The sequence below is a fragment of the Sinocyclocheilus rhinocerous genome, unplaced genomic scaffold (genome assembly GCF_001515625.1).
Source record: "Sinocyclocheilus rhinocerous isolate Xijiao unplaced genomic scaffold, SAMN03320098_v1.1 scaffold865, whole genome shotgun sequence".
In the NCBI taxonomy this organism is placed as follows: domain Eukaryota; kingdom Metazoa; phylum Chordata; class Actinopteri; order Cypriniformes; family Cyprinidae; genus Sinocyclocheilus; species Sinocyclocheilus rhinocerous.
Window position 1 is genome coordinate 167,030 of NW_015646167.1, and position 27,994 is coordinate 195,023.

General features: G+C 37.6%; 2 protein-coding genes across 2 annotated transcripts in view; one reads left to right on the forward strand and one right to left on the reverse strand.

Moving 5' to 3' along the window:
• The window catches only part of LOC107707060 (tumor necrosis factor ligand superfamily member 12-like), a 7,533-nt gene extending 2,324 nt beyond the window's left edge, over positions 1–5,209 (forward strand). The window contains exons 2-6 of the mRNA XM_016510939.1: positions 897–978; positions 2,414–2,461; positions 2,566–2,589; positions 2,679–2,806; positions 3,700–5,209. Of these exons, the coding sequence (XP_016366425.1) occupies positions 897–978; positions 2,414–2,461; positions 2,566–2,589; positions 2,679–2,806; positions 3,700–3,954 (537 nt within the window). The 3' untranslated portion in view covers positions 3,955–5,209. The remainder of the gene's footprint in view (positions 1–896; positions 979–2,413; positions 2,462–2,565; positions 2,590–2,678; positions 2,807–3,699) is intronic.
• Positions 5,210–13,011: 7,802 nt separating this feature from the next.
• Positions 13,012–27,994, reverse strand: part of LOC107707064 (chromodomain-helicase-DNA-binding protein 3-like) — a 51,369-nt gene continuing 36,386 nt past the window's right edge. The window contains exons 35-40 of the mRNA XM_016510942.1: positions 25,152–25,260; positions 24,722–24,854; positions 22,917–23,112; positions 20,577–20,740; positions 19,861–19,987; positions 13,012–14,673 (exon numbers count right to left, since the gene is read on the reverse strand). Coding sequence (XP_016366428.1) covers positions 14,468–14,673; positions 19,861–19,987; positions 20,577–20,740; positions 22,917–23,112; positions 24,722–24,854; positions 25,152–25,260 — 935 coding nt within the window. The 3' untranslated portion in view covers positions 13,012–14,467. The remainder of the gene's footprint in view (positions 14,674–19,860; positions 19,988–20,576; positions 20,741–22,916; positions 23,113–24,721; positions 24,855–25,151; positions 25,261–27,994) is intronic.

Below are 27,994 nucleotides of genomic sequence, written 5' to 3' on the forward strand. Positions count from 1 at the left end.
CGGCCGGTGTTGTGCCCATTTTCGACCCCCTGCCAAATTATTACCCCTCTCGTTTAAATCGCTACGTGATTGCCTAATCCTAACCCCACCCCTAATCCTAACCCCTCCCCCACACCTAACCCTAAATCTACCAATACAAGGGGGGTAATAATCTGGCGGGGGTCAGAATTTGGCACAACACCAGTGTTGTGCCCAATTCTGACTGGTTGGCAGGGGGAGTACCGGCACTTCTTTTTTTCCACTTCAAGCCCAGGCACAGTACAGTTTTTGCGCACTCTGTTACTGTATATGGCGAGTGTAGGTCCAAATGCACTTTGCACTTTGAGTAGATTGAAAGTCCAGATGGACAGGTACTCACTTCACTTATAGGCACAACCGCGGTTTCTGTTGCCAGACATTTGTTAAACTGCTGACAAAGCGTTCACATGCTTGTCACATTGTTTGTCAGCTTTTTCTTTTCCACTTAAAGTTTCCCTTTAACAGAGAAGCATTTGCAGAATGTAGCCTATTGCATTAATGGAAAAAAAATCCCTACAAGGTGTTGTTACCGGATTTCATTTAGGGGAAGTGGTTGACCTATTAAAAACTGATTTTCAGTGTTTGCCAGGCTTCTGGTGACTGTTTGTTTGTGTCTCGCTCAGGAACGCCTCCAGCTTGGGTTTGATTATTTCAAAAGCTATAACTACTGCATGGGTTACCCGCAAAACGCCAGTTAATAGAAGCCAGCAGTGTTTCTCCCCAGTGGCCTACTCGTACTTGACACATATTTAGGTTCCATTCCTGGCCCAGTCACTATGGTTGTGTCTGTCTCCCATATCTGTCTGCAAAAGCTGTTAAGCGCAATGAAAAATGTTATTCTTTCTTCTTCTCTCACTCATTATTTCTCACTCTTGCAGGTGAATATGCAGCGCAAGGCCATCTTCCAGCTCATCCTGGAAAAACGCGAACTGCTGGAGAGTCAGAGGTTCCGCAGAGATGGTACTGAAAGACATCATATGTCATAATGTCAGGCATGAAGCCAGTTATTGAAATCCATTCAAAGCACTTGACTAGTAAACACTGAACAAATGATCTGCGGTTGTGACAGATTCAGACGCAGACTATACATTATAACAATAACAGATTACTCTTTCAAGGAAATTGAATAAAACCATAGAGATTACAAAAATGCAAAGGATGTATAAAAACACTACTAAAACACATAGCCATGGAACTGACACACGACAGCAGCTGTCAGGAAGCCTTGGATCACCTGCAGCCTTTGCAGCTGCAGAAGGATGATCTTTGGTCGTTGCACGCAATATTTACAGAGGCCAAACCATTTTGGACACCAAGGCACCTTGGTTAAACCATTGGGCATATGTTTCCAAAAGCTGCAACAGGAAACAGTAGGCAGCAGGCTGAATGACAGCAGAAATTACAGGTTTGAGCTGGATGGACACGCACCCGGCAAAAACCAACTGGCACGAGGACTGCAAGGACATAGCGGTTTTAGCAGCCTTCTAAAACAAATGACCCCTTCCACTGAAGCCTGAAATAGCTTTAATTAGCAATAGACTTACTTTAGTTCTGCCTTGAATTTTTGAACTACGACCAAAATGTTCAACAAAATAAACATTAGTGTAGAAACAGATGGACCTTCAGAAGTCTAATGAGCAGCCGCAAGTTTTCAGCTGACACCTGATCTGATTTCAGGGCCAAAATGCTTATCCACAATCATTCCTCAAAATATATTGTTTTCCTAGCCCAGAATAGTGCCCCTTAGGGACAGTCACAGCTTCAAGTTGAAACGGTCAGCCAGAAATAACAGTCGTTTTAACCATTTAGGTGATCAGTCAATGCACATTTTGACGGACTAGCGGGAGTTTAGGCAGCTCCCCTGAGGCGAGATTCGAGAGTCTCTGGAGAGGGGCAAAGAGAAAAAAAACACATTTCTCAAGGTGGTTTGTTTGAATTATTGCCTTTAGTTGAACAGTAGCCATAGCTGTTAATCTGTCTCATTTCATAGGAAGATTATTTTCTGCATGAGAAAGGTTAAGAAAGAGCCAACAACTCATTTTTCTTGCAGTGTCTAATTTTTAGTATTTTATTTTTTTCTAAGTTTTGCCTCTTTGTTGACTGAAACCAGCTGGTGGGGTGGAAGCAGAAAATACTGTGCATGGTGCCTGTTATGAAAACAAAGGCTAGGAGAAGTGTAGAACAGAGCTGAAAGGAAATATTTCACCATCTGCTTTGACAATCAGGACTTTAGCTGGTGTATAAATTATTCTAGATTAATCCATGATGTTTGCATCTGCACAGCTGTTTAATGCTGGAAGTCGCAGGAGCTCCACATGGATGACTCTTATCTGCATCCCAGAGAGTTTTGTCTCTTTTTCCAAAACATGCCTTTCTTTTGTCTTTATCTCGCAAGCGGGAGGGAGGAAAGGAAATGGACGAAAAGTGGCCTCTCATTTTGAGAGTAAGTGGACAGAATTGCAAATCACTTTATTTAACAATGAAAAACCCAACTGCTGTTTTTTCCCCCAGACTAATATATATATATATATATCTCATTTTTAACAGTAACCAACAATTCCTTCCAAAAGGGTGAGTTATTTGGGAGTATATATATATGTGGAATATTCTCTAACAGTACGTGTCATATGGAATATTCTCTAATAATGTGTGTGTCCTAGTGGGCAGTGAGGGAGTCATTAAAGGATGGACTGAGGAGCAGCTGAATATGAGCAGGGCGGTGCATTATAATCCAGAGACTGGCACCTTCAAAGTGGAGCGCAGCGGCGTCTACTTCCTGTACTGTCAAGTGAGTTCCAGGCGCATTGCCTGCAGTGGTATCATCTACATATGCTACCTTTTTGTGTATGCGTGTGTGGATGTGTTTGTGTATATCAAAATTGTTGTGCCCTTTTGGTCATAATAAACATAATACTTAATAATTGAGGCAGCAAACAGGATGCAGAATTGCAATTTGAATTATAAGGTAGTAGAATTAAAATGAATTGAAATTCCAAGAAATTCATATAACTATTAACATATAACTAGAAAATGAACGTTTTCAAAAGCCTTCATATTTGAATGTTTATAGATATTTTGTACAGAGAATGAAGATAGATAGACCTGGGGTGATGAAACCCTGCTCTGGATAAACAACTGTTTGAAGAGAAAAATGTAACAGAAAACACGTGAAATGGAGTAACGAAGAGACTGTTATATTCTTACCTTTATAGTCCAAAATATCCATTCAGGAAAAACTCAATAGTATAATCGGCAATATGTGAGGATGAGCAATGCTAGAGCCTTCATGTAAATAGGTCAATATGCTGCATTCATCCAATCAATGTCGCTGACACTGCAAATATGCAAATAAGAACATTAACCAAGGGTTTAGGAATGTACAGTGTGAAACGTCAGCGTATGAATACCGATGATTAATTGTTAACCCCAGGTAAAGAATGAGCAGTGTGAAACGTGAAACAAGATATGATTCCATTTAGCCAGGGTTTCAAATGACCCAGGGTTAACTATTTCAAGGGTGAAAAGCCCTTTTCTGTGGTTTCTGTTAAATCAAATCAAAAGGTTTCTGGTTTAGTCATAACTTATTTATTTTGCTCCCTGTTGAAAGCCTTTTGCTATGTCTCCTGCTCTTAATTGGTCATTCCTGTTTCACTTGTTCTGTTTCTGCATTTCCACCACCAGGTACACTTCAACGAGAACCAGAGTCAGTACGTGAAGCTCGAGGTGTCTGTTCCTAAAGGCCCTTTGCTCCAGTGCATCGAGGGGTACGGAACCACACCAGCGTCTGGCTCCCACAAGTTTCACTTCCTAAAGCCTTGCCAGGTCTCTGGCCTCCTACGCCTTAACAAGGGCGCCGAGCTGAAGGCGGTCACCGGAGGTTCCTTCAGTCTGCAGATGTCAGGCAAACACTACTTTGGCCTCTTCAAAGTTAACTAGAGGCACGGACAGTTTTCCAGACACCTCAGCTGTATGAACAAAATAGTTTTATAATTTTCCACAGATCACTGGCCTTAAATTACCTAACCTAAACCTGTGTCTTTGAACCTGGCGTTGCCTTAAAAGAGGAAATTTTGACTCAGTGAGGAACGTATCTATAACCAGCTGTCCATGGTCACGGACGACCCCTTTATGAACGCAAGTGCCCTTCCATGAAGATGTCATCGGGATGTTAATGACTGCACAACTTGCCTTGCTGGACCAATTTATAGAGAATCATTTGGTACTCTGTCGGTTTGGCTGCAAATGCCTTATTAAACGCAAACCAGCACAATTTCTACTATATAAATATAGCATTTAATTACAGCATACCAGAGACATTGCTCCAGCAGCTTGGTTGACTTATATACTGGCATAACCAGTTTGACCAGAAGGACGATGAATTTTCAGCAGTGTTGCAGGCCACTACAAGAGAGGTTTCACCACTGATTACTTGGCTGGACCAAAACAGAGTTGCCCTAGTTCCTGAACTGCCTTACCACTGGATGGGTTTTAGTGCAGAAAAATGAAGGTTTTGGCTGGTCGTTATGAAAACTCAAGAGTGACCAAATAACTTTACTTTTGTTGTTGCATCAATTTGAAACAACAAGCCAGACTTTTTTTTTCCCCAAACACACTGTCACTGTGACATATGAAACATATATTAATATTTATCGATGAAAAGGCAGTGACTTATTAAAGCAGATACTTTAAACTTTTGTTATACTGAAAGTGGACTGTGTGTACATATTGCATGAAAGTTGATAACATGGATGGCACAGACCTTTAAAAAAGTCAACGTATGCCTTTAGTTTTTATATAATGTGCAATTTCATGTTATATTTTTTAAAAGGTAAAGTTACAGATTTTTACACCATCGTAATTTCATTTAATCTCACTAATTATAAATGTATGAAACCACTGGTGACTCCAATCTGTCAATGTCTACCTGACCTACCGCTCCTGAAGCCTTTCGTAAATCTTGTCAATACTGTCAATTAAATCTGAAATGGAAATTACAACCACTGTTCGAAATGCACTTTGCCCCAAATGGGTTTCCTAATAATGCCGCCGGCTTCCTCTTTGTATTTCCTGAACCCTCATGTGGACCCCTGCAAACCTTCTCATTTCCACTTGCTTCTGGACTCTCACTTCCTGTATCTGAATATGCAGCAAATACTTGAAAACCTTTTGAGGAAAAACATGTGACACACACACCCCCCTCGATTTCAAAATATACACACAGAGTGTTTCTGCTTCATGGGCATATTTTTTAGATCTTCTGAAAAATGTAATTTTACCTGTAAATCGGGTTGAAGATATGAGGTTCCTACATTTATGGTTATTGAGAAGGTATCAAGAAATGTAATCTCTGTAGGTTTTCAAAGCCAAAAGACCTGTAAAACTGTTAAATAAGTTACATTACAAGCCTGCAAAATGCAATTCAGCTTTCATAAATTATGTTCTAATATTAAAAATTAGGGCTGGGTTCTGACACAAATTTCACAATTCGATTAGATTCTCATTCACAAGCTTGCGATTCGATTCGATTTCCGATTCGATATCGATTATTTTGGATACATATTAGGTACAGTACATGCCAAATTTTCTCAAGGAAAAAAAAATCTCTCAACTAATGCTGTAAAATATACTTGAGAGTCAGTTGGTACTACATTATAATATTAAAGGTTGTGTATTATTATAATAAAAATGATTTGTGCTGTACAACTGCTTAAATTGCACTTAATGAAGTTTTTATAATAATTAAGTTACAATTACTTCAGATAGTTTTTTTTTAATATACACATTTAAATAGTGGCTGTCATAAAAACTTGGACGGATTTATTCAAACATAGCCTAAATAAAACATTAAAGAATGGTAAAAATTTTTTTTATAATGATTGGTGCATATATTTAGCAAAATGCTCCTCTCTACAGTTTATTTTTCTGGCTGACTATCGAGTTTATGGTCACCAAATATGCTTTCTGAGGTAAATATGATGTTACATGAATTGTTGAGGCCTTTGCGCAGCTGAAAAAATGATTGAGCGATTATGAGACAGGATAAGGATTGTAAAGTTGTACTCTTTCTTTTAACTTACCTTCGGATGTTTAGTCATGATTATTTTGTGCTGAAACTGGTATTAATGTGGAGGAGATGATCAGGTCACGTGCGCCTCGCGCTGCTGCGTCTGTTGAACTGAAGCGCTGGCTACAGCGATCTGTCACTCCACATTAAACAGCGCCAAAACGCCATTTATTGTTTGAATACTGCAATACAATGGACAGAATTTGAAATCTGAGACTCTGTTTCATATTAAAAGTACCAAAGCACAATGCTTATTGCGATATATTGGATGGGAGGATATCGTTTCTTAAAAATGAGAATCGATTAAAATCGAGATATCGATATTTTTTACCCAGCCCTATTAAAAATTCGTAGTCAAATAGGACAAAATATTAAGACTTTAAAAGACATTTGAACATTTGCTTGATATGTTTCATTTAAACATGTACAATACTGACTGTACCAAAGTCGAGAAGATTATTAGCATGTTCCGTTCGGTGTGCCGAAATGCTCTTTTTTGTGTAGTTTTTGACCAGACAAAAACATGAACATGAAATTAAGTAATCATCACAGTAACGGTTCCTGGACTCGTGGATCGGTGAGTGAGAGAGTCAGTTGTGAATTCAGTAACAGTCCTGATTCTGAATGATTCACTGATTCAAACCGCTAGCGAGTTCGAGGCGGTTTTGTGAATATTTTTGACTGACTCATTAAAAAGAACCGGTTTATAAGAGTCACTTGTTCGCGAATCGGACATCAGTGCTCGCACTGCATACACGGCAGGGTGTAAGACATTTTTACAAGATGATTTCTGACGTAACCGGACACACAAAACATTCCCGACTGTTGTCAGTAGTGAGTATTATTTTAAATTACTGTTGCAAATTTAATTTTTTGTTTAGTCAGTCTAGAGCCCTGCAGTAGAAATACCAATGAACCGATAAAACTCTCCCAACATTCTTTACTTGATAAAAAGAAAAGCAAAACAGAAATTGTTCATTTGAATTTTTATTTTATTACAAACAAAACAAAACAAAAGAGAGAAAGATGCATTATTAACATGTTCCGTTCGGTGTGCCGAATGTCGATCACATCAATGTCACTGACTGTCTGGAATCACAACGTACATAGTGACACTTAGCAGGAAACAATCAAAATGCAAAAAAGGCTGACAACAAAAATATTAAAAGACAGAAATGAAAAATGGACAGAAAGTGCTTGATTTGACACAACTCTCCCAAATAATACCAAGCACTGAAATCAACAATATTTCAGTTTCATCAGAAGAACTATACTGGGACAAGAGCAAATAAATTAACATTTCAACTCTGAGTTGTGGCCTAGCTAGGAATAGTTCAAATGCAGCCATATACAAGAGTTCACATCTGCTGATTAACCCTTTACAGTTGTATTACCATTTAAGGCGATTACATTACAAGGCTTGCTTTTGTAGGAGCCAAAGATCATAAAGAAACACTGCAGAAGGAATTTCATTTGCTGATTTGAATATATGCATTCATATGTTTTCAATTTCATGGTTACATGTGATCCATTGCATACAAGTTATTCGTTTTCATTTGCAAGGCCCAAATCTAGATACAAGTGATGTCCGTTAGATAGCAATGATATCAATCAATCTGAAGTCCTTTTGACCTCTTTGTGGAATATTATTACAAGAGGTCCGGTATAGAGAAATGTCATGGACCAAACATACAATGCATCAATGTTTTGACTGTTTTTTTTATTATTATTTTCATTTGGTAGAAGCTTCGCAATCAAGGACAACATCAAGAGCAACAACAATAATCTTAGTTGTAATAATCAGGTTAAAAACAGGAGAACACAATGAAACTGAGTTTAAATACGCAAACAATATCAAAGAGCTTGTAAAAACAAGTAGAAATGTGAAGAAAGGATAGGACTGAGATGTAAGCGATTCGTTTGAATGAAAGAAGGTGAGGGTGAAGTGATGGGGGGGATGACAGAGAAAGAGTGAAAGAGGAGTTTGGAAAGTGTAGGACTGCCAAACGTGCTTCAGTAACAATCTTGAACACTATTATGGAGGTTTAAAGATGCTTTTGAACACTCTTCACCTCACTGTAACACAAGATTAAGGGTCCATAGTTAAAAAGGCAGGGAACTCTACATATCAATGCTTGATGTCCCAATATAAGGCTAAATAAACTTCATAACAAACTTGTCTTTTTATCCCAAGACAATACTGCAGCCAATACTGTTTTAATCAAACATTATACATTACTTCCTTACTGTCGTGGTAGGTTATAAACTTTACCTCGTGTTTTTTATTTTTTTTTGAAAGATGAAGAAAACAGACCAGGGTACTGCTATTTTTCCCCCTCTTTTTTACGTAAAAATATGTGTATATCCTCCCAAACCACCCAAATCCTCTTAAAGGGACAGTTCACTCTAAAATGAAATTTCTGCCATCATTTACTCACCCTAATGTCATTTCCAAACTTGTTTGACCTTCTTTCTTCTGTGGAACAAAAGATATTCTGAAAAATGTTTTCTGACCATTCAACGAAAGTCGCTTTTCAAAAATCTCGACAGTTCTTTTGTGTTTTACTGAAGAAAGAAAGTCATACAGGTTTGGAACGTAAATGATGACAGGATTTTCATTTTGTGTTGAAAGCATTAACATTAAAGATTGCTTTTAGGTTGAAGCGTGTTGATGGTGCATGGCCTCTCCAAAACAGTCACGCTAGCTTACGATGAGGGTTTGCTTGAAAGATTGCACTGTGCTCGAGTCGGCACAGCTCAATGCACGGGCGTTTGTCTTGACTAAACTGTGAGGTGCATGCTGTTGGAAAACAAATCACTGCGGGTATTGTGAAGCTATTCCACATACATGCAGCTTCATGTCGAGGGGATGAACGTGAGCGTGTGGATTGGTCTGAAATGTGAAGCTGATTTGGGACAGATAGTTATGAGAGGAAAGGAAATCAAATATTTGTGTGTGTGTATATGCGCACATACGGTATGTGTACAGGAGGAAATAACCAAAGGCGAGCCTAAGCTCTGCTGAATTCGGAGTAGCTGTAACTCGAGGTGTCGTGAAAGTGCTGCCGTGATACTGAGGGTAGTCTGTTCGTTCGTCAACTGCAGGTGCATGTGTGCATGTATGCGTTCAGGAATAGTTGTGTTTACGTTTGCATGCAGATGTCCTTCGACTGAGTCAGCGTGTGTGGGTCGGGAGGCGCTGAATTCAGTCGTCGATGCAGATCACCTCCCCGCTGCGCTGTTCCCTCCGTGCCATAAGAAGCTCTACCTCCCTCTCTTTCTTTACCGACATGGGGGGTCCATTCAACACTGTAGGGAAACATACAGGAAGGGAAGTTAATGATCTGTACACTAATTATAGTCAGCATTTTTTGTTTATATCAAAACAGCAAAACAGTTGAAACAGTTGACCTTCTAATCTTTATTATATCGCATTTTTCATTTCTCACCGGCTGACTTCTTCCTCTTTTCCTTTTCTGTCTCATTAAGTTTCATTCACTAACCGTGAATATGCACATATTTGTGTGGAAAAAACCATGTGTGAATGTTTTCACAAAGAAATCATGATTCATCCATAGGTTTGGACTTTTCTCTAATATTAGGATAAAGTTGTTCCTCAGTTTTAAATTGGGTTAAAAGTAATCATTAATGCTGTCAATGCAGAGTATTCATGCCCATCATTCCTATTATACCAAGTATGGACTATTCAGGGACAAATATGTGTGTAAATTACGTACTTGAAGACTTGAAGACACAATTATTGGTAAATTTGACCCACTGGCTATTCTAACATTGTTTGGAAAGCAGTCATTTTGCTTCTATCCAAAGCAACATGATCAAGAGCACAATGGTGACAACTTACTGATTAATAGACGATAAAAAGAAATCTTGGATTTCAGTCATTTTAGATGTTGTGAGTTTAGGTATCACAACATTATAACTGAAAGCATAAAAGACAGATGATCATTTTGAGATATTTTGAGATAAATATTACAACCAAATTCGGCATGAAATGAAAATTCATCCTATCAATTTTGTAAATTGATATTTTATTGGTCTTACACATCTCACATCTTAAAATCCAACTCAACAACCAATGGATAGAACCAAGTCCCATTTTACATTTTCTTTCTTTTTTTTTTTTTTCAAAATTTTTTTTTCCTCGGATGTAAGTAACAATATGGAAGAAAAGATCTGTCACTAATTTTAAACAAATTTTAAGCGTTTTTAAAGTTTAACTTTTAGTTGCCAGCATAGATGCCAGCAATGGTGACCTAAATGTAAAAATAGGGGTAATTAACATGCACAATTAAATATCCAAAATCAACCAATAAACATTATTTATTACTAATAACTGATACAGTACCAATATATTGCACATCCCTACCTAGCCACAGACAAATAAATAAATACATCCACATTGCGCTCCATTGTTAACATCCTTTAATGGGTAAATTTGCATACAGTCAGAGTATATACTATATACCATACACAGTAATAATAATAATACAAAACCTCATCTTCTATAAAAAGATATATGTGAGGACAACAGTACTGAGCATTTTAGTTCACCACACACAAGCACATAGTGAGTGTATAGTGTTTGAAATTCTTTAGCTTCATTTGCTGTACGTGTAGATTTTTAATTTTTTTGAAAACTCACAGTATGACTCAGACAGACATGATAGCTGCCATCATTTGAGTCACATATAAACGTCTAAGACATGTCTAACTGTCCTGCCGGGAACATCCTACAGTACTGTACGTGTTCTAGTGAACGCATGAAATGACTATAAATGACCCACAATAAAAAGTTACGGCTACATTTACCATTGCTCAGTGAAATTTCATGGGCGAAATCCAGTCATTTCAACAGGAATGTGCACAATTCGGAGTTTTGCATGAGATTTGCAGATTTTAATCACGGTCAAGATGGTCATGCGAATATGTCCTATTCTATTCTATTCTATTCTGTAAATGGGGTTGTAGCATGTACTGCCTTTGGTTTAAAGAAACGCATCTCTATTTCAAGACATTTTTCCAAATCAAAATGTAATTTATTTGTTGCACAATATCCTGAACACAAGGTGACTGACAGCCACCTTGACTGTGCACTCGGGGTACCTGTTTTGTCTCAGGCCTAAACATGCAGGGAACTGAGGAACAGTTGCAAGATCTTCAAAGGAACAATCCCTCTTGGCACGTGTTCCTCAAAATTACACAACCAAAGTTTTTCTAAGGACAATAACGCTAGAGTCGTTTGTTGTGCTACAGGTTTTGGCTGATATTAATGTTCTGGAGTGTGCAAAAAAGAAATGTGTGCACTGGAACGGGCTAATGCTAACGCTTGAGTTCAATTATCTGATTAAGACTGGCACCGTTTCGTAAACATGCAATAAGAGAAGAAGAATGCATGGCCTTCAGATGGGAACACGTCTGGAGAGAGCTTGGAATGCATTGAGGCTCTTTACAAGGGGGAAATGCTGAGCTAGAAACCCGCTGGGTGACTTTCATATCTCTGAACATTGTACTGCATACTCCTGCAGCGTGAGCCAAGGAAAATAATTCATTACTCAGATTCAGATCTCGGAGTGACTTGACTCTGCTTCTACAATCAACAATCTTGGAAATATCTGACTTTCTCACTCAGACTGTCTCTCTCACAGACTGTCTCACTGTCTTTCAGGCTGCTTCTTTTTCCCAGACTTGTCTCTCTCAGATTACCTTTTTTAACCAGACTGTCTCTCTATTCCAAAATGTCTCTTTCAGACCGTGTGTTTCTGTCAGACAAGTCTTTCTGTCCCTCTCGGACCGATTCACTCTCTCAGACTGACTCTTTCTTTTATTTTTGTCTCTCTTCCCAGGCTGTCTGCCTCTCATATCTAGGGCTGTAATGATTAATTGATAAAATCAATAATAATGAATATTAAAAATAATAAAAACAAATTAAGTATAAAACAACATTATCATTATCTATTAATTGGGCCTTGTTTTATTTTAAAGTCTTCACTTTGTGAGAAATTATGAAGGTCAATAATTCATTTTGATGAAATATTTTCTGTTGGATGTTAAATTTAGATTTTACCAGTACAAATATTTTTTAACAGAGCAGTAACTGTAATGAGATAAAAATATATAAGTTCCTTTACAGGAAAACTTACTCAGGAAAAATGATATTAACATGTTACTATAGTACTGTTCAAAAGTTAGGGGACAGTAAGATTTGTATTTTTTAATTAATGCTGTTATTCAGCAAGGATGCATCAAATTGATCAAACGGACAGTAAAGACATTTATAATGTTACAAAAGTTCTATTTCAAATAAATGCTGTTCTTTTCAATCAAAGAATCCTTAAAACAATGAATCATGGTTTACACAAAAATATAAAGCGGCACAACTATTCAACATTGACAATAATAAGAAATGTTTCTTGAGCACCAAATCAGCATGATATATATGAATGATATATCAAATTAATGCAGCCTTGGTGAATATAACAGACATCTTTCAAAAACATTCAGCAAACCCTACTAACCTCAAACTCTATGTCTGGAAATGTTTGTGTTCCTGTAAACAGTTGATTTTTGTAACATTTATATTTTATTTTATTCATTTTATTGCCCATCGTGTTTAGCAAAGCCCACTTTTATACATCTATATTTGTTTTTACAGCCTTCAATTTGCACAGTGTTTGGAAGAGAGCACTGGGCAACATGTGGATTAACTTGCTTTTATAAAATTCAGAAAATAAATTTGGCTTTTTCATCCAAATTAATTGAAGAAAAAATCAACACATTAATTGCTTATCAACATATCCACCAGTCGCCCATAAAAGTGTTCTTCAGATCTCTTTCTCAGACTGTCAACCTTTCAACCATCTTTCTCTGTATGCCACTTTCTCTGATCTGAGGGCACCCAGTTTTGCTCCAGCACACCAACCTTTCTACTTTTCAGTAAACCAGAAAAACATACAGAGATGGCCTCAGTGACCCAGCTTATCCAAACAACCAGCACACTCACACAATTGATCACTCACACAGAAGAACCCACACACCGGCAGCCCTGAATCTTCACTCGTACAGTACACTCACAAGCGAACACAAACATACGCACAATCAGCTTCAGTTCATCGATACTGCAAGACCATGCACACACACTCGGCCATTACAACAAAACACACCATGTGGTGGAAAATACAGAGCTACTTAAGTGGCTCTCAAGCGTGCATGAGTGTGCACACGTGGGAGTGTTTGTGCATTTTTGTAGAATGCAGGGAGTTCTCATACAACAGTCATGTACTGTATAAACGTCCTGCTGGGGATTGAATCTGGCTCTAGCATAGCACAGGAATTTGGTCAGACAGGCGGAATCGTGTGCATACTCAGAATGAAGGTCTTCTGACCCAAGATCAGTGCATTCCTTCAATAAGATAGCTCTGGAAAATCATACAACTAATCTCAGATCAGGTGCAGATATATATCTGTCTGCATCACCCCACTGGACAGGTTGCTGTGATGAAGAGTCAGTCTTCATAAATACGGAGTGATTTTGTGCCATTTTAACATTTCACAGTCCTGGTTTAGGAACGCAGAGAGTCCGTGGCTGGAGAGTTTTTCGAGAGGTCCGCAGTTTCCAGGAAAAAGATAGTTCCACTCCACTGTGCCTCAGTTCCAAAACAGTTTTGATTGGATCAGGGGTATTAATGACAGAAAACAAACTTGTGGTATTTTGGAAAAACTGCCGTCTTTGGAATCCTTCACTTCTGACATTGTGAGGCAGCATGTGCGTGTGAGAGAGAAAGAGAGAAGGAGAATGGATAAATGATAAAAGAAAGAGAGATACTGTATAAAGTGATGCAGAGAAATAGTGATTTGTGGTGAAATTAGGGAGGGAAGGTTTTGGGCACTTAAACGAGCGCTCTCGCTCCTTTGGCCAAATGAAAAACTAATCTGCTGGGACTTCTCTCGGACCGACAGATGAAAGAAAGGGAATGGAGGGGGCAAGGGGAGAGAGAGTGAGAGTGGAAGAGAGATAGAGAGAGAAAAAAAGTGCTGGAAAGGGAAGAAGAGGTCTGTGTTTTCATCGTCCAAACGGCTCTCGTTTCAGCTCTCTTTTCCCTACTTCATTTCTCTCTTTTGCATTTGCTCGTTTTGTCTATCTATTATTAACCATGTTGCCTGAAGAGTATCTTCTCTCAAGAAGTCCAGCAGCTCTTCCTAGCCTGCTACAATATTCTCTCAGCTACAGTATTTTCAGACATTTCCACCTCCTTGTACCCTTCAATCCTGTCTAATTTATTTATCTTTTTTTCCCCCTAGCCTTTCTGTCCCTCACATTCTATATTCACTTCATCCCTCTCATCCTCCATCCATCGCTCTTTCAGATCATGGTTTTTTGGGCCGTCCGTTGCGTGGCAGGTTCTCCACCGTGTTGCTGAGGCGATACTTGACGATGATGCTGTGCACAGTGGATTTGGGCATGCGAAGCTCATGCCCAATTGACCCTTCCGACTTGCCGTCCTTCCACAGGTCCACCACCCTCTGGCGCTGCAGCACATCATGTTCCTTGGTCTTCAGGCAGGACGGAGCTTCTGTGGAGGCAGAAAGGGGGCAGACTGTAGACACTTGGGGGGGGTAGGGAGTGGTCAATCAGTGGCATAGCATCAGTCCTCAATATTGAGAAAACAGAAAAAAAACATAACTGTAGGCAGGAGGCTGGAAAAAGGAGCCTTCTCTCGGGAAAAAAAAAAAAAAACATAAAATCTCCCAGTTTTGTGTCTCACGCTCTTACAAATAATCCCGAAAGCCAGAGTCAGGACATCCACTGGCTGCGAGAGCAGTGACGCACTGAACTTTCACAAGGTAAAAAAAAATTTAAATAGATGTTAGCGGTTCGGGCATTTTTTGCCAAAGAAATCCGTGTTGACAATGTGTCTAAAACCTTTTTTGCTCCATAAAGTTCATGACATGTAAAACGGTAAGAGTTTAAGTGGCAATGACTTAAAAAAGAAAACAAGACGTGCTCGCCAAGGTCTTTATTTCTGACAACTTTAAGAAGGATTGAGAGAGGTGTTATGGGGTCCGCTAGGATTTTTACAGAGGCAAAGCGTAGCTCACACTCCATTTTGTCTCTCTCCTCCCTCTCACTTCTTCCTCTGTCTTTTAGAGAGATGTCTGACTGGATCCAAAAAATGTCCTATTATGGAGTACGTTAAACAGACCAACACAGTCTGTCCTTCATTTTTCTCTTTTCTTTTATATCTCTTTCTCTCTCTCGTTTTTTTGTTTAGTCTGGCATGCTGTTTTCATCTCGTTCCCTGGCTCGGTTTAAACTGGGGTCACCGCAGTTGTCTTAATCAGGGACCAGAGGGTTCAAACGGGCCCCAAGTGGGGCATATTTTTAGCCAGGCGAGAGTTCAGCGTGTACAGCCTCAACAAACCCAATCAGCCTCTGCACCCACCAGGATCTGAAGTCTGGGGCTATTTCAGTGACAGACAGAGACTGAAAGAGAGAGACAGACAAAGAGAGAGCAAGCGAGCGAGCAAGAGTCTAGTTCTGCCTCCAGGGGGTTTAAAAAACCGGCGTAAAGGCACAAGCACATTTGTGTTTCTTTATGTTTTTTTTTTTTACTCTCTTAAAAATATCTTAGTAGAAAAGCAAAAAAAATTTCCCTCGGCTGAGCGATTCCTGGCACGGCTAAGGTTCTGGATAACTGTAATGACATTTTCAGAAAAAGCACCATGGCAAGAAAATATGCCTCCCTTAGACGCTGTGGTAGAAAGATTGGTATCAGGACACTCGATCCAGAAACCCTTCGACTCTGTACGGGTAAAAACAGTCAGGACGATGGACAGAGTTTGGCCTCTGAAAGAATAAACAGAAAACGCCAAACAAAAACAACTACATTTGTTCTTTTCAGTGCTTCCTGCAGACATATGCTGTTACAGAGCTAATATTGAAACAATAAACTCACTGGCAGGGCTAATCTGTTCTCTTGGACCAGAGACGGAGAACGTGAAATAATTTTGCCAAAATTACACGGGGCCCTCTCAAATTAAAATGTAATTAAGTGTGCTAACCAGAATCATATTTTTGCAGAAATATGAATACATAAAGTGTGACTTTATGTACATGAACATGTGCTTGTATTTCTGAAAAGTGACAACCGTGTTTTACGATTAAAAGTACTAAATACTAAACTACTAAATACTGAACACAAATAATTGCAGTTCCACTAAAAGTTTGATAACTGATTAAATCTTTTTCAAGAATCAGTGCTTTATAAAGAAACTACATACCAAATGTCAAATCCAGCCTCTCATACACTGACCTCACAGATTATTGTGAAATAGAGCATTCGTACAGCCACATATACTCCCACATAAACACAAATAGACTAAGAGAGAAAGCACATGAAAAAACAAGAGGGAAAAAAAACAGAGGAAAGTTGAATCGTGGATTTTGCCACATTAATCATGAGATGGTAAGGTTATAAAGCGCTGTCCATTTATCAACTAATAAATCACTGCTTGCTAAAAACTAAAACTATTAAAAACTCATTTGTTAATTGAAATAAAGCTGAAATAAAGTAAAATATCAATATTAGATGAAAAACTTAAAGGGTTAGTTCACCCAAAAATGAAAATTCTGTCATTAATTACTCACCCTCATGTCGTTCCAAACCCGTAAGGCCTCCGTTCATCTTCTGAACACAAATTAAGATATTTTTGATGCATTCTGACAGCTCTCTGACCCTCCCATAGACAGCAAGGTTACTACTATGATCAACGTCCAGAAACGTAGCAAGGAGATCGGTAAAAATAATCCATGTGACATCAGGGGTTCAACCGTAATATTACGAAGCTACAAGAATACTTTTTGTGCGCAATAGAAAAAAAAAGAAGACTTTATTCAACAATTTGTCTCCTCCGCGTCACCCTGTAGAGCCATTTTAGAGAGTATCCACTGAACGCAAACAGCGTATGTTGTTCTGTGTCAGCCGCACCATACGAATATGTTGTTTTCGTTCAAATCAAAGCACAAACAACGTAGAAAACGTATCCGTGTGGTGCGGCTGACACAGAACAACATATGCTGTTTACGTTCATTAGATACTCTCCAGAATGGCACCAGGGTGATGCGGAGGAGACGAATTGTTGAATAAAGTCGTTTTTTTTTTTCTTTTGCGCACAAAAAGTATTCTCGTAGCTTCGTAATATTACGGTTGAACCCCTGATTTTACCGATCTTCTTGCTACGTTTCTGGACGTTGATCATAGTAGTAACCTTGCTGTCTATGGGAGGGTCAGAGAGCTGTCAGAATGCATTAAAAATATCTTAATTTGTGTTTCGAAGATGAACGGAGGTCTTACGGGTTTGGAACGACATGAGGGTGAGTAATTAATGACAGAATTTTAATTTTTGGGTGAACTATCCCTTTAAACTAAAAAGTTCCAAATAATTGAAATGCTGCCTTAGCAACTAACTGAAATAAGATGAATCACTAAGATTACTAACTGGAAATAATTAAAAACTTAAACTGAAAACTGAAATAAAAATAAATGAAACCTAAATAGTAATATTAAAAAAATTATAATAATAAAATGACAAAAGCACATAAAATAACTAAAAATTATACTAAAGTTAAAAATGAAAATAAACACTGAAAATATAAAAATAAAAACCATTTCAAAATATCTATAATAATATATAAATAATACTAAATTAACACTGGTGTAGTCTGATTCACAAATGACTCTTTTGAACTGATTCTTTTAATGAATCAATTAAAAAGACTCAGTATTGGTTTAAATCTGCTGAAATACCAATTCAATCTGAAACATTTGCTGTATGAACATCTCATTTGCTTACTAACTGGATGTTTGTAGGACAATGTGCAATGTGTAGGTAAAGTTAGAGAGGTTTTCTTGCAATAAACTGCAATTTAATAAAATAAAAAAAAAAGGTTAGAAAAAGTCAGTATTGTTTTGTTGAGTATGTAGTTACACCTCTTTATGGGGAAGGTTGCAAAAAAATTCTTTCATTTTCACTGGTGTTTTATATGTGTATGGTGCAATTATTTACAAATCTGCTTACAAAGAATTCTGTTACCAAGAATTCGTCAATCCTTAAAGGTAAAGTACATTCTACAGCACTTGTCACCAAAAGGAACTGCAAAAATAATGATTGTTTGCAAACAGGTTTTCAGAACACTCCCCTTTCCATCTGTCAATGACCGGCAAAACAGGTGGCTCTGTCCCTAACTCTGCCATTGGATGCTCAAACTTGTAGAGCATTGTTTTGATAGCACCACAGAGCCACAGTGTTTAATTGTTTTGGCAGAATCAACCTATGAACGGCCTACTTATAGCTGTCTCTGCATATTAAGCTGTGACAGGAGAATTTAACATCCCAAAAAATTAACCTCACCATTTCACCATCCAGCAGATGCTCTAATCAAGAGCTTCTTACAAGAAGCACTTTGTTTTCACATTTTGAGACTGCCATGATCAACAGATGGCAAGCAAATCTGCCTTTCAAATTTAAACCAACCAAACATACACATCAGTACCCCCAGCTGGTCAAAACAGATTTCAATTAAACTTTGTCATTTAAGAACTTTATGTTTACAATTCCACATCACAGCATTTTCCTTTCTATTTCTGAAAAAGAAAGACGCTCAGACACTTATACCATATATACACATAAATAGCACAACACACACAGACTGTTTCTAAAATCACAGAAAAAATCAAATCAACAGTTTTACTACCCTGAGTGCTTTTGAGTACAAACATACCTCGTTTAATATGAGCAGTTAACACACGCTGATATACTTTTTCATCAGTGCAAATGAAAAGCCTTTATAATGGTTCAGAGTAGGGCTGGGTTTTGACACAAATTTCATGATTCGATTCGATTCTCATTCACAAGCTTGCGATTCGATTCGATTGCCGATTCGATTCGATTCAATATCGATTATTTTGGATACATATCAGGTACAGTACATGCCAAATTTTCTCAAGGAAAAAAAATCTCTCAACTAATGCTGTAAAATATACATGAGAGTCAGTTGGTACTACATTGCTATAATATTGAAGGTTACAATTGACTGATTTGTAGGCTAATATACAACTGCTAAAATTACACAATGAAGTTTTTAAAATAATAAAGTTACAATTAGCTACATAATAATACTTCTACTTCAATTCGTTTAAATACTGCAATACAATGGATAGAATTTTAAATCTGAGACTTTGTTTCATATTAAAAGTACCAAAGCACAATGCTTATTGCGATATATTGGATGGGAGGTGCCCTTCAATGTTCCGTCCATTAACTGAAAACAGGATAGACTAATCAATTCTTGGGATTTAAGAATCGATATCGTTCCGTAAAAATGAGAATCGATTAATATCGAGATATGATCTGTCACTCCACATTAAACAGCGCCAAAACGCCATTTGTTTAAATACTGCAATACAATGGATAGAATTTTAAATCTGAGACTTTGTTTCATATTAAAAGTACCAAAGCACAATGCTTATTGCGATATATTGGATGGGAGGTGCCCTTCAATGTTCCGTCCATTAACTGAAAACAGGATAGACTAATCAATTCTTGGGATTTAAGAATCGATATCGTTCCGTAAAAATGAGAATCGATTAAAATCGAGATATCGATATTTTTTACCCAGCCCTAGTTCAGAGTAACCAGAGTATGAGATAACTGGAGGCTGTTTTGGGGTGCCTTTCTGGGGACGGATCAGCAAAACTGACCTGATATGAAAGCGCCAGGGGACATCTGGCTGTAGCTGGCCCCAGCCAGAGTGAGAGCCATTGAAGGTGCAGGTGTGAAGGGAGGGCCGTAGTTCTGTGGGGTGGCGTACGGGCCTGGAGGAATAGACTAGATGAAGAGAGAAAGAGAGAGAGTGTGTGTTATAAACACGAGAAAGCCACTTGTGAAGAGTGTATGTACACTATTGTTGGTCTGTAAGATTTTTCAAGTATTTTTTTTCAACAAGTTTCATATGCTCATCAAGGCCGCATTTATTTGATCAAAAATACAGTAAAAATGTGAAATATTACAATTTCAAATTAACATTTTCTATTTTAGTAAATATTAAAATGTAATTTATTTCTGTGATGGCAACGCTGAATCCTTACTCCAGTCTTCCGTGTCACATGACCCTTCACAAATCACTCTAATATGCTGATTTGCAGCTCAAGAAACATTTATTATTATCAATGCTGAAAGCAGTAATATTTTTGTGGAAACCATGATATCGTTTTTTCAGGATTTTTTGATGTATTGAAAGCTCAAAAGCAATTATTTGAAACAGAAATCTGTAGTAACATTATAAAAGCCTTTACTGTCACTTTAATCAATTTAATGCATCATTGCTGAAAGAAAGTACTGACCCCAACCTTTTGAGTGGGTGTGTACTTTGTAATTATTTAATATGTAATTATTTAATATGTGTTTGTGTATTTACCGGCGGTGTGTGTGTCTCGTTGCCTTTGTTGGCCAGTCTGCTGAGGATGCTTCTCTCTGACATCTGCAGGCGGGCTGTGATCGGCGGGACTCTAGAGAGTGTGGCTGGGAGCCGCATTACATCTGCCTTCATGTCACTCAGAAGCTCCTCCAGTTGGTTAAGAACTACAAAAATGTCCATCATTACAACATGCCAAGGAGCAGACAGGATTTGGTTGTAAAGTTAAAGGTGTAATTGTTAATAGAAAGAATACTGTTTCTAGGCTGCCTAAGATAATCAAGTACATCTCTTTGCTTCAAACTTTTATGAAGGCACGCTTTTTTTGGAATAACATGTACTGATAAATAAGACCAGGAACATGTATTAAGAATGTTGACTTTAACGACTAAAAGAGCGTGAAGCATTATTATTAGGACTGGGCAAGTTAACGCGTTATTATCGCGTTAACGCATTAATTGATTAACGCCGACAATTATTTTATTGCGCGTTAACGCAGTTTTTTTATTATTATGAAAGTCCCTTGCTCACTGGCTCTGAATACACAGACAAACCATGGGTCACAGGAGGGGTGGGATGTTGATCAGTACTGGCTTGGGATGGGTGTCACCACGCGTATCAACCAATGAGAGCATTTGGGGAGGGCCTAAGACTGCAGCAGTGCTCACGACTTCATAAGTGGGAAATAGGAAGTTTCCGATAGCACGTGAAGACCGCAAAGAAGCGCTCTCACTAGTGGAGAGCATCGTTTTATTAACTTTGTGGTTTATTTTTTTTAGTCGTTTGGGACGCGGCAACACACATGGCGCTTTCACTGCTTTACAGATCTATCACTTTTGCCACTCAGAAATGTTCACGCAATCATGCTGCACGTATCAGAAGTTCAGCGCTCGGGTGCGGTTATCGCGCACGCTCACTGATCTATATATAATTGAACCACGCTCTGGCCCACCTCTTCCAACCGAGCGCGGCATGGAGCGATCACACTACATGCGTACCGCGCACGAGCCCAAGTGAACCGCGCTCTGGCCCACATCTTCCAACCGAGCCAGGGCCGGCTAAACGAACCACGGCACGGAGCGATCACACTAGTCAAACGAACCGGGCTTTGGGGGTCAGATGCGCTCGGGCACGGTTAAGATTGCCTAGTGTGATACAAACTTATTCTCCCGCATCCCGCACACACGAGTCTCTACCCGCCCGCACTCGCCCATCAAGTGTTGTCCCGCGCCGCATTCTGCTGTGTTAGGTCCTGCGATAGTGCAGGTCTCTACTCGGAAGGTGCCTGCTATAATGTTATGATTGAGGCTCTGGACTCGGAGTATAACTTGTTTTTCTATAACAAACTATAAAATATTTTCTATAAAAACGTTAATGCCCTGGCAGTGGCAAATAGCTTTGGTTTTATATTTAATTTGATTACATTAATGTTTAAGTTGAGATACAATACACTACTTTTGAATTCATTATTGAATTTTGTTCATAACAATGCGATTAATCGCAGAAAACCATGCGATTAATCGCGATTAAAAATTGCAATAGTTGCCCAGCACTAATTATTATATTATATTCTTTACCAAATACTCTGAAATTCATTAAGCCTGAAAACAGTTAGATTAAATATTTCCAAAACAGTCACTTGTTCTTTGAAGAGATTTTGTTTGTTTGTGTTGTTATTGTAAACTAAAAGTAAAATGGAAACTGAAAAAAAAAAAAAACGTTTTAATGAATTTAAATAAAACTGAAATAAAATGAAATATAAATATTAGATAAAAAAATTGTATAAGTTGAAGTTGAAGTGCTAATATTACTAAAACTAAATAAAATGAAATGAAATAAAAAAATATTTAAAACAAAAATGAATACAAAATTACTAAAAGCTAAACTAAAATTAAAACTGAAAATATAAAAATAAAAGTTAACTTAATAAAGTATTAAATTCAAAATATTACTAAATACTATTAGTGTATTAATAATACTAAAGTAGCACTTGTTTTGAAGCTTATCAAAGAAGCACCTTTTTATCAATATCAGTTTTGAAAGCAAATTGACAATTCAGAAAGCTAACTGAAAGTGACATAATGGATTCTGACTGTCTAAAGTGAAATTTATTAGCAGTTCTCTCAGCAATTTCAGACAATAATAAGAGTGACAAGCCAAGTGAACTGGTTTCCAATAAATGGTTTATCGGTACAGATTAAACAACAAGCTTGAGAAAACTCCAGGACATTAAAAGTGCCTTGTGTTCTTGAACTGTTCCCATATCAGATTTCCTCTCATTTTTCATTTAAATATATTTATGAGATAAATCCCACACAATCCCACACACACAACTTTCCTCACCCTTATGCAAGACGGCATTGGCAGGTTTGTTTCCTGCTAGTGATTCCTTGCTGAGATGTTGATGGGACTCGGCTAGACATTCAACCTCAGCAAAGCGAGCATTCAGGGCCATGGCCGGGTGAGTCGGGTCCTGGGTCATGTTGAGGTATGCAGCCCGACGCAATTGCTCCTCTATCACCAGGGCCTGCTCTAGCAACTGAGAGAGAGAGATATCTTAGATGTAGACATGTGTAAAACTATACAGTACTATATGTTTACAAAATTAGTCAGCTAATTGTTCAGGCAACCCACTGACTATCTTAAGTGGCACAGCGGCTAAAGATGACCATCTAAATGTGTATGGCTAAGGCAACGGTGCTTCAAAAGGCATATATTATATTTTATATGTATTTTATGTTATTATTTTATTCATACCAACTTAGATGTATATAAATTTATAAACACCATTGTTGGGGTCAGTAAGTCTTTTTTTTTTAAGTCTCATGCTCACTAAGGCTGCATTTATTTGATAAAAAATACAGTAAAACAATAATGTTGTTACAATGTCATTACTATTTAAAATAACTGTGCTCGCTCGCTCTCTCTCTCTCTCTCTCTCTCTCTCTCTCTCTATATATATTTTTTAAGAAGTGTTGTTAATTTATTCCTGATGGTAATGCTGAATTTTCAGCATCATTACTCCAGTCTTCAGTGTCACATGATCCTTCAGTAATCATTCTAATATGATTATTATTATTATTATATATTATTATCAATGTTGAAAACAGCTGCTTAATATTTTTTAGGAAAACTTTCTGGATTTTTTGATGAATCGAAAGTTCAAAAGCACAGCATTTAAAAAAAAAATAGAAATCTTTTGTAACATATAAATTACCATCACTTTTGATTATTTTAATGCATCCTTGTTGAATAAAAGCATTACAAAAATTATATCTTACTGACCCCTTTTGAACAGTAGTGTAACTTTTTCATTACATCATCTAAGCACAAAAATAAACATAAATTAAACCCGCTTTAAAAGAGAGCGAGGAAAAGACAATGGAAAAAGCATCATGGGTGAAAGAGTGAAGAGGCTGAGAGAACAAAGAAAACTAAGATTGAAAACACAGAGCTAGATTGAGGGAGAGCGATAGAGCGAGAGAAAAATAGGCCACAAAATATTAGGGAATTAAGAAATTTATTGAACAGTATTGACAGAAAAATTACGTCTGGAACGATGAACCGTTCCAGTGATTTATGAGCATGAGAAAGCACCAGCTTCCAATTAAAAGAAGTTCCACTGGAATAACGGCGGTTCTCAGGTTGCTCAATGCATTCCGAATTATGTAAGAGAAGAAAGAGAAAGACAGAGAGACAGAATGAGAGCGAGGGAGGCTGAGAAAAGAAAAAGGAGGATGTACAGAAAAGGATATGAAACATGTCATGAAAAGAAAAACAGGAAAAACAATGAGACAAGGCTGTTTCACAAGAACGCGTGTCAGCATATTCAGGTTTGGGTTTGCGATTGTGACGTGTCGACGTGTAGAGATAAAATCTTCAGGCTGGAGTCATACAAACAGCAGAACAAAAGGTAGAGTAAGAAGCAAGCCAAAACAAGACACAGAAGTATATAATTATGATACAAATGACAGAACAAAAGAGGCAGCTGTCAAACAATGACCTACCGCAACGCAAGACAAAAAGTGTAAAATAACTGCAAAAGCCACAGTGAAAACCAAATTAAACTCCACCACGGATATCACAACAAACAAAAAGAAAAGAAACTAAACAAAAAACTGTATTTATATTCTCTATTTACAACATACCTTAAACCGCCTGGCCAGGAACTTGTTTTTCATCTCTAAGAAGTTTCCCTTGTTGGCTTGAGTTTTGAAAGGTTCGTTTATGATGGCGAACTGTGGGTCGTTCTGAATGTCCTGCCACCGAGCATAGCCATGGCTTCAACAGGTCAAGGATCAGAGATCAAACCTGTCAAACTACACTAGACCATGATATGTGTTCAACAAATGTAAAGAGATCTTTATTTTCGATACAAGAATAACAATTTTGCTGTCTGTAGCTTTAGCTTGGAAACATGTATTTTGTAGCAACTGAGTTTTTTCCATCTCATTTTATGCCCTTGTTCTTCTTGGCTTTGAGCTCTAAACAAACTCTTCATTTAGCAAATGCAGAATAAATATACATTAATGGAACTGGATTATTTCTACGGTGACAGCAGCCTATCTCCAAGGATACCACACGATGCCTGCCAGCAGCCAGAAGTCGTGTCGCCGGTGCCAGATCTCATTGATCTTGCCTGATGAAATGGCCGCCCGCTCCTCATTCTGCCAAAGAGTGTGGAGTTCTGTGCATAAAAGAAAAACACAACACGGCCAGATATCATTTACAATCCATTTATCCCTGCTGACAAGTAAATAAACAAAAGGTAACAATCCTCAGACAACAAAGCTAGCATGCGTGTAAATCACGTTACCTAGCAATAAACTACTCTAGGGTCTAGGATGTATGATTTGTGTTTGCTTGAAATGTTTTCTCAGCGCTGGTGAAATGTTTATGAACGCTAAGTAAAAACTCCTCGATGTTTAGTTGTTCTCTTTTAAAGCTGTAAATTAAACTACATAAAGTGATAAAAGGCTTCTGGGAACTGAAACTATTTATAGTCACTGGGGCTGAGAAAAATCGAAGAAATAAAGCCTCGTTTCTACCGAGTGTTACGATTCAGTACAGTACAGTACAGTACGGTTTCCATTGTCAAAATAGCGAACTGTACCGTACCATTTTTATGGGACCCTTCCGTTGGGGTACCTAGCACAGTAGTCCGGTACCTAAAGGGTGGAGCTAGACTCGTTTGATTGGTTGACAGAGAATCGTCACTTGCACGTGCTACAAAGGGAATGACAACACAAGGGGAACGAAGCGTCTCCTTCACTCGTTCTGCCACGCTGCTCATGTGTGTTGGGCTTGTTTACATAAGAGTGCGCAAACACAAAAAAATATAACAGTATATTTTAGAATTTTATATTTTCACACACAGCCAATGTTGCGCTTTCTTCTTCATGTGAGAATGATGTCGATCGCTACTTTCCGGCATACACCATGCCTATCAGGTAATGAACTTGACTACTTGACTTCATCTTAAAAAAAAAACAAAAAAATTATTTCTCTTTATTTATTCCTTCCCTTTTCTAGCTTGTACTTATTTGAACAATGCCTAAAACTTGATATTTCAAGCACTTTCCTGTGTCTGTTTGCCTCTTTAAGAAGAATCGCTTTATGTATTCCCCAATTGTAAGTCGCTTTGGATAAAAGCACCTGCAAAATGACTAAATGTAAATGTAAATGTAAATGGAACTGTTGGCGGTGGAAATGCAAGTCGGATCAGGGTGTGCCGTTCCGAAATGTACTGTACTGTACCATACCGCTCGGTGGAAACGAGGCTTAATAGACCAGAAAATGACCACTAGCCTGTTATAACAGAGGGCTGGTAAATATTAAGGGATGAAAATGTTAAATTAGGGATGCACAGATAATAAATGGATATAATATCCAATAAATGGACATATACTATTTTGGCTATATTCATTAAAAATAACGTACAAATTTTTTTTAAATGTTAAAAAATGAATTTTATGAAATGAAAAATAGATATTCACTTTGACATTTGATAAAGATTACATTTAACAGTGTTATTATTTGAATACAATTATTAAAATTATTTATTTAATTATTTATTTATTTGTGTTTTTAAAGACTAACTTAAGTGAGCATTAGATGATGGCAAAAATTAGAAATGAGCATGCACAATTAAATAGAAAATACTGACCAATATCAAAATAAAATAAAAAAAATACTCTAATATCTGCTGATAACCAATGCAACATGCATCATTAATTAAAATATTATCTACAATTGCATTTTATGATTTACTTAATCACTTGTAGTTGGCATATCTGGGTAGTTAACAGTTTAAAATGGAAGAAAAACTCAAATACAATATTTCTTTTTCAAGTGACCTGCGCCTTGATGATATTAGTCAGGTGATGAATCATAGTAGATGAACAAAATATTCGGTGTTGGTCATTACACTCATCTTCAAAAATTTTTCTAGAATTTGTAATGAGAAAATGGTATTCCTACTCCTGAACTCTCCCAATACTCCCATTACATGATTGACCCTTACCACATACCAATTATTCATAGTAGTCTCACAGAGAAATACTGATGTATGCACTTATACAGTATCTGCACACAAAACATAAATAGACAAGTGTGCGTTTACATACTGACTGACCATGAATATAAGCCGAATGCAAGAAATCATAGGTTTTTGTATTTCAACACGTCATTTTAGGAAATAATCAATAGTGAATGATGGAAACTAATCTAAGGGAAGCCTTTGTAAACCACTGACAGATGAAATCACTGCTTGCCGTTCCTGGTAAAACAGCTCAACAGAAACTGAACTGCTCTTCAGAATGTGACCATACTGTCATGTTACCTCAACAACACACTGTTCCATTGTGTTTTATCATAACAGTACATGCTTTATTTTACATGAGAGAGCACCTTTACATAACGTTGGCAAACAATTAACTAGCGTGATGTTTTAAGGATAAACATGGATAAAGGTCAAGATGTGGCAACGAGTAAGATGGCTAGCCGCTTGGAAGCGACACAATCGCTAATATAAGCGATGTGATCTACTAAACTAGCAATATGATTTTTGACACTGCATCCTTAAGCTGCAGGGTGTCATTTCAGTGCTATTAGCGCCAAACAAAATTGAAAAGATAATGTTTCTAAACATGGTCCAGTTAGCCCCTACTGGTAGATGCCATAATTATACCATCAGGAGACAAATAACATCTTTCTCCATTGACTGCCTTTCAAACTTAGTTGTGTGAAATATGTATTTCTCTTGCCAGCTCATGAAAGTGCTAAAGAAAGTCTTGCCAAACAGAAAAAAAAAAGTGTATTTAATTAGTAAATATATTTTCAAATATATATATATATATATATATATATATATATATTGAACTGAACCATATTTCGAAATTATATAATCTTTATATATATAT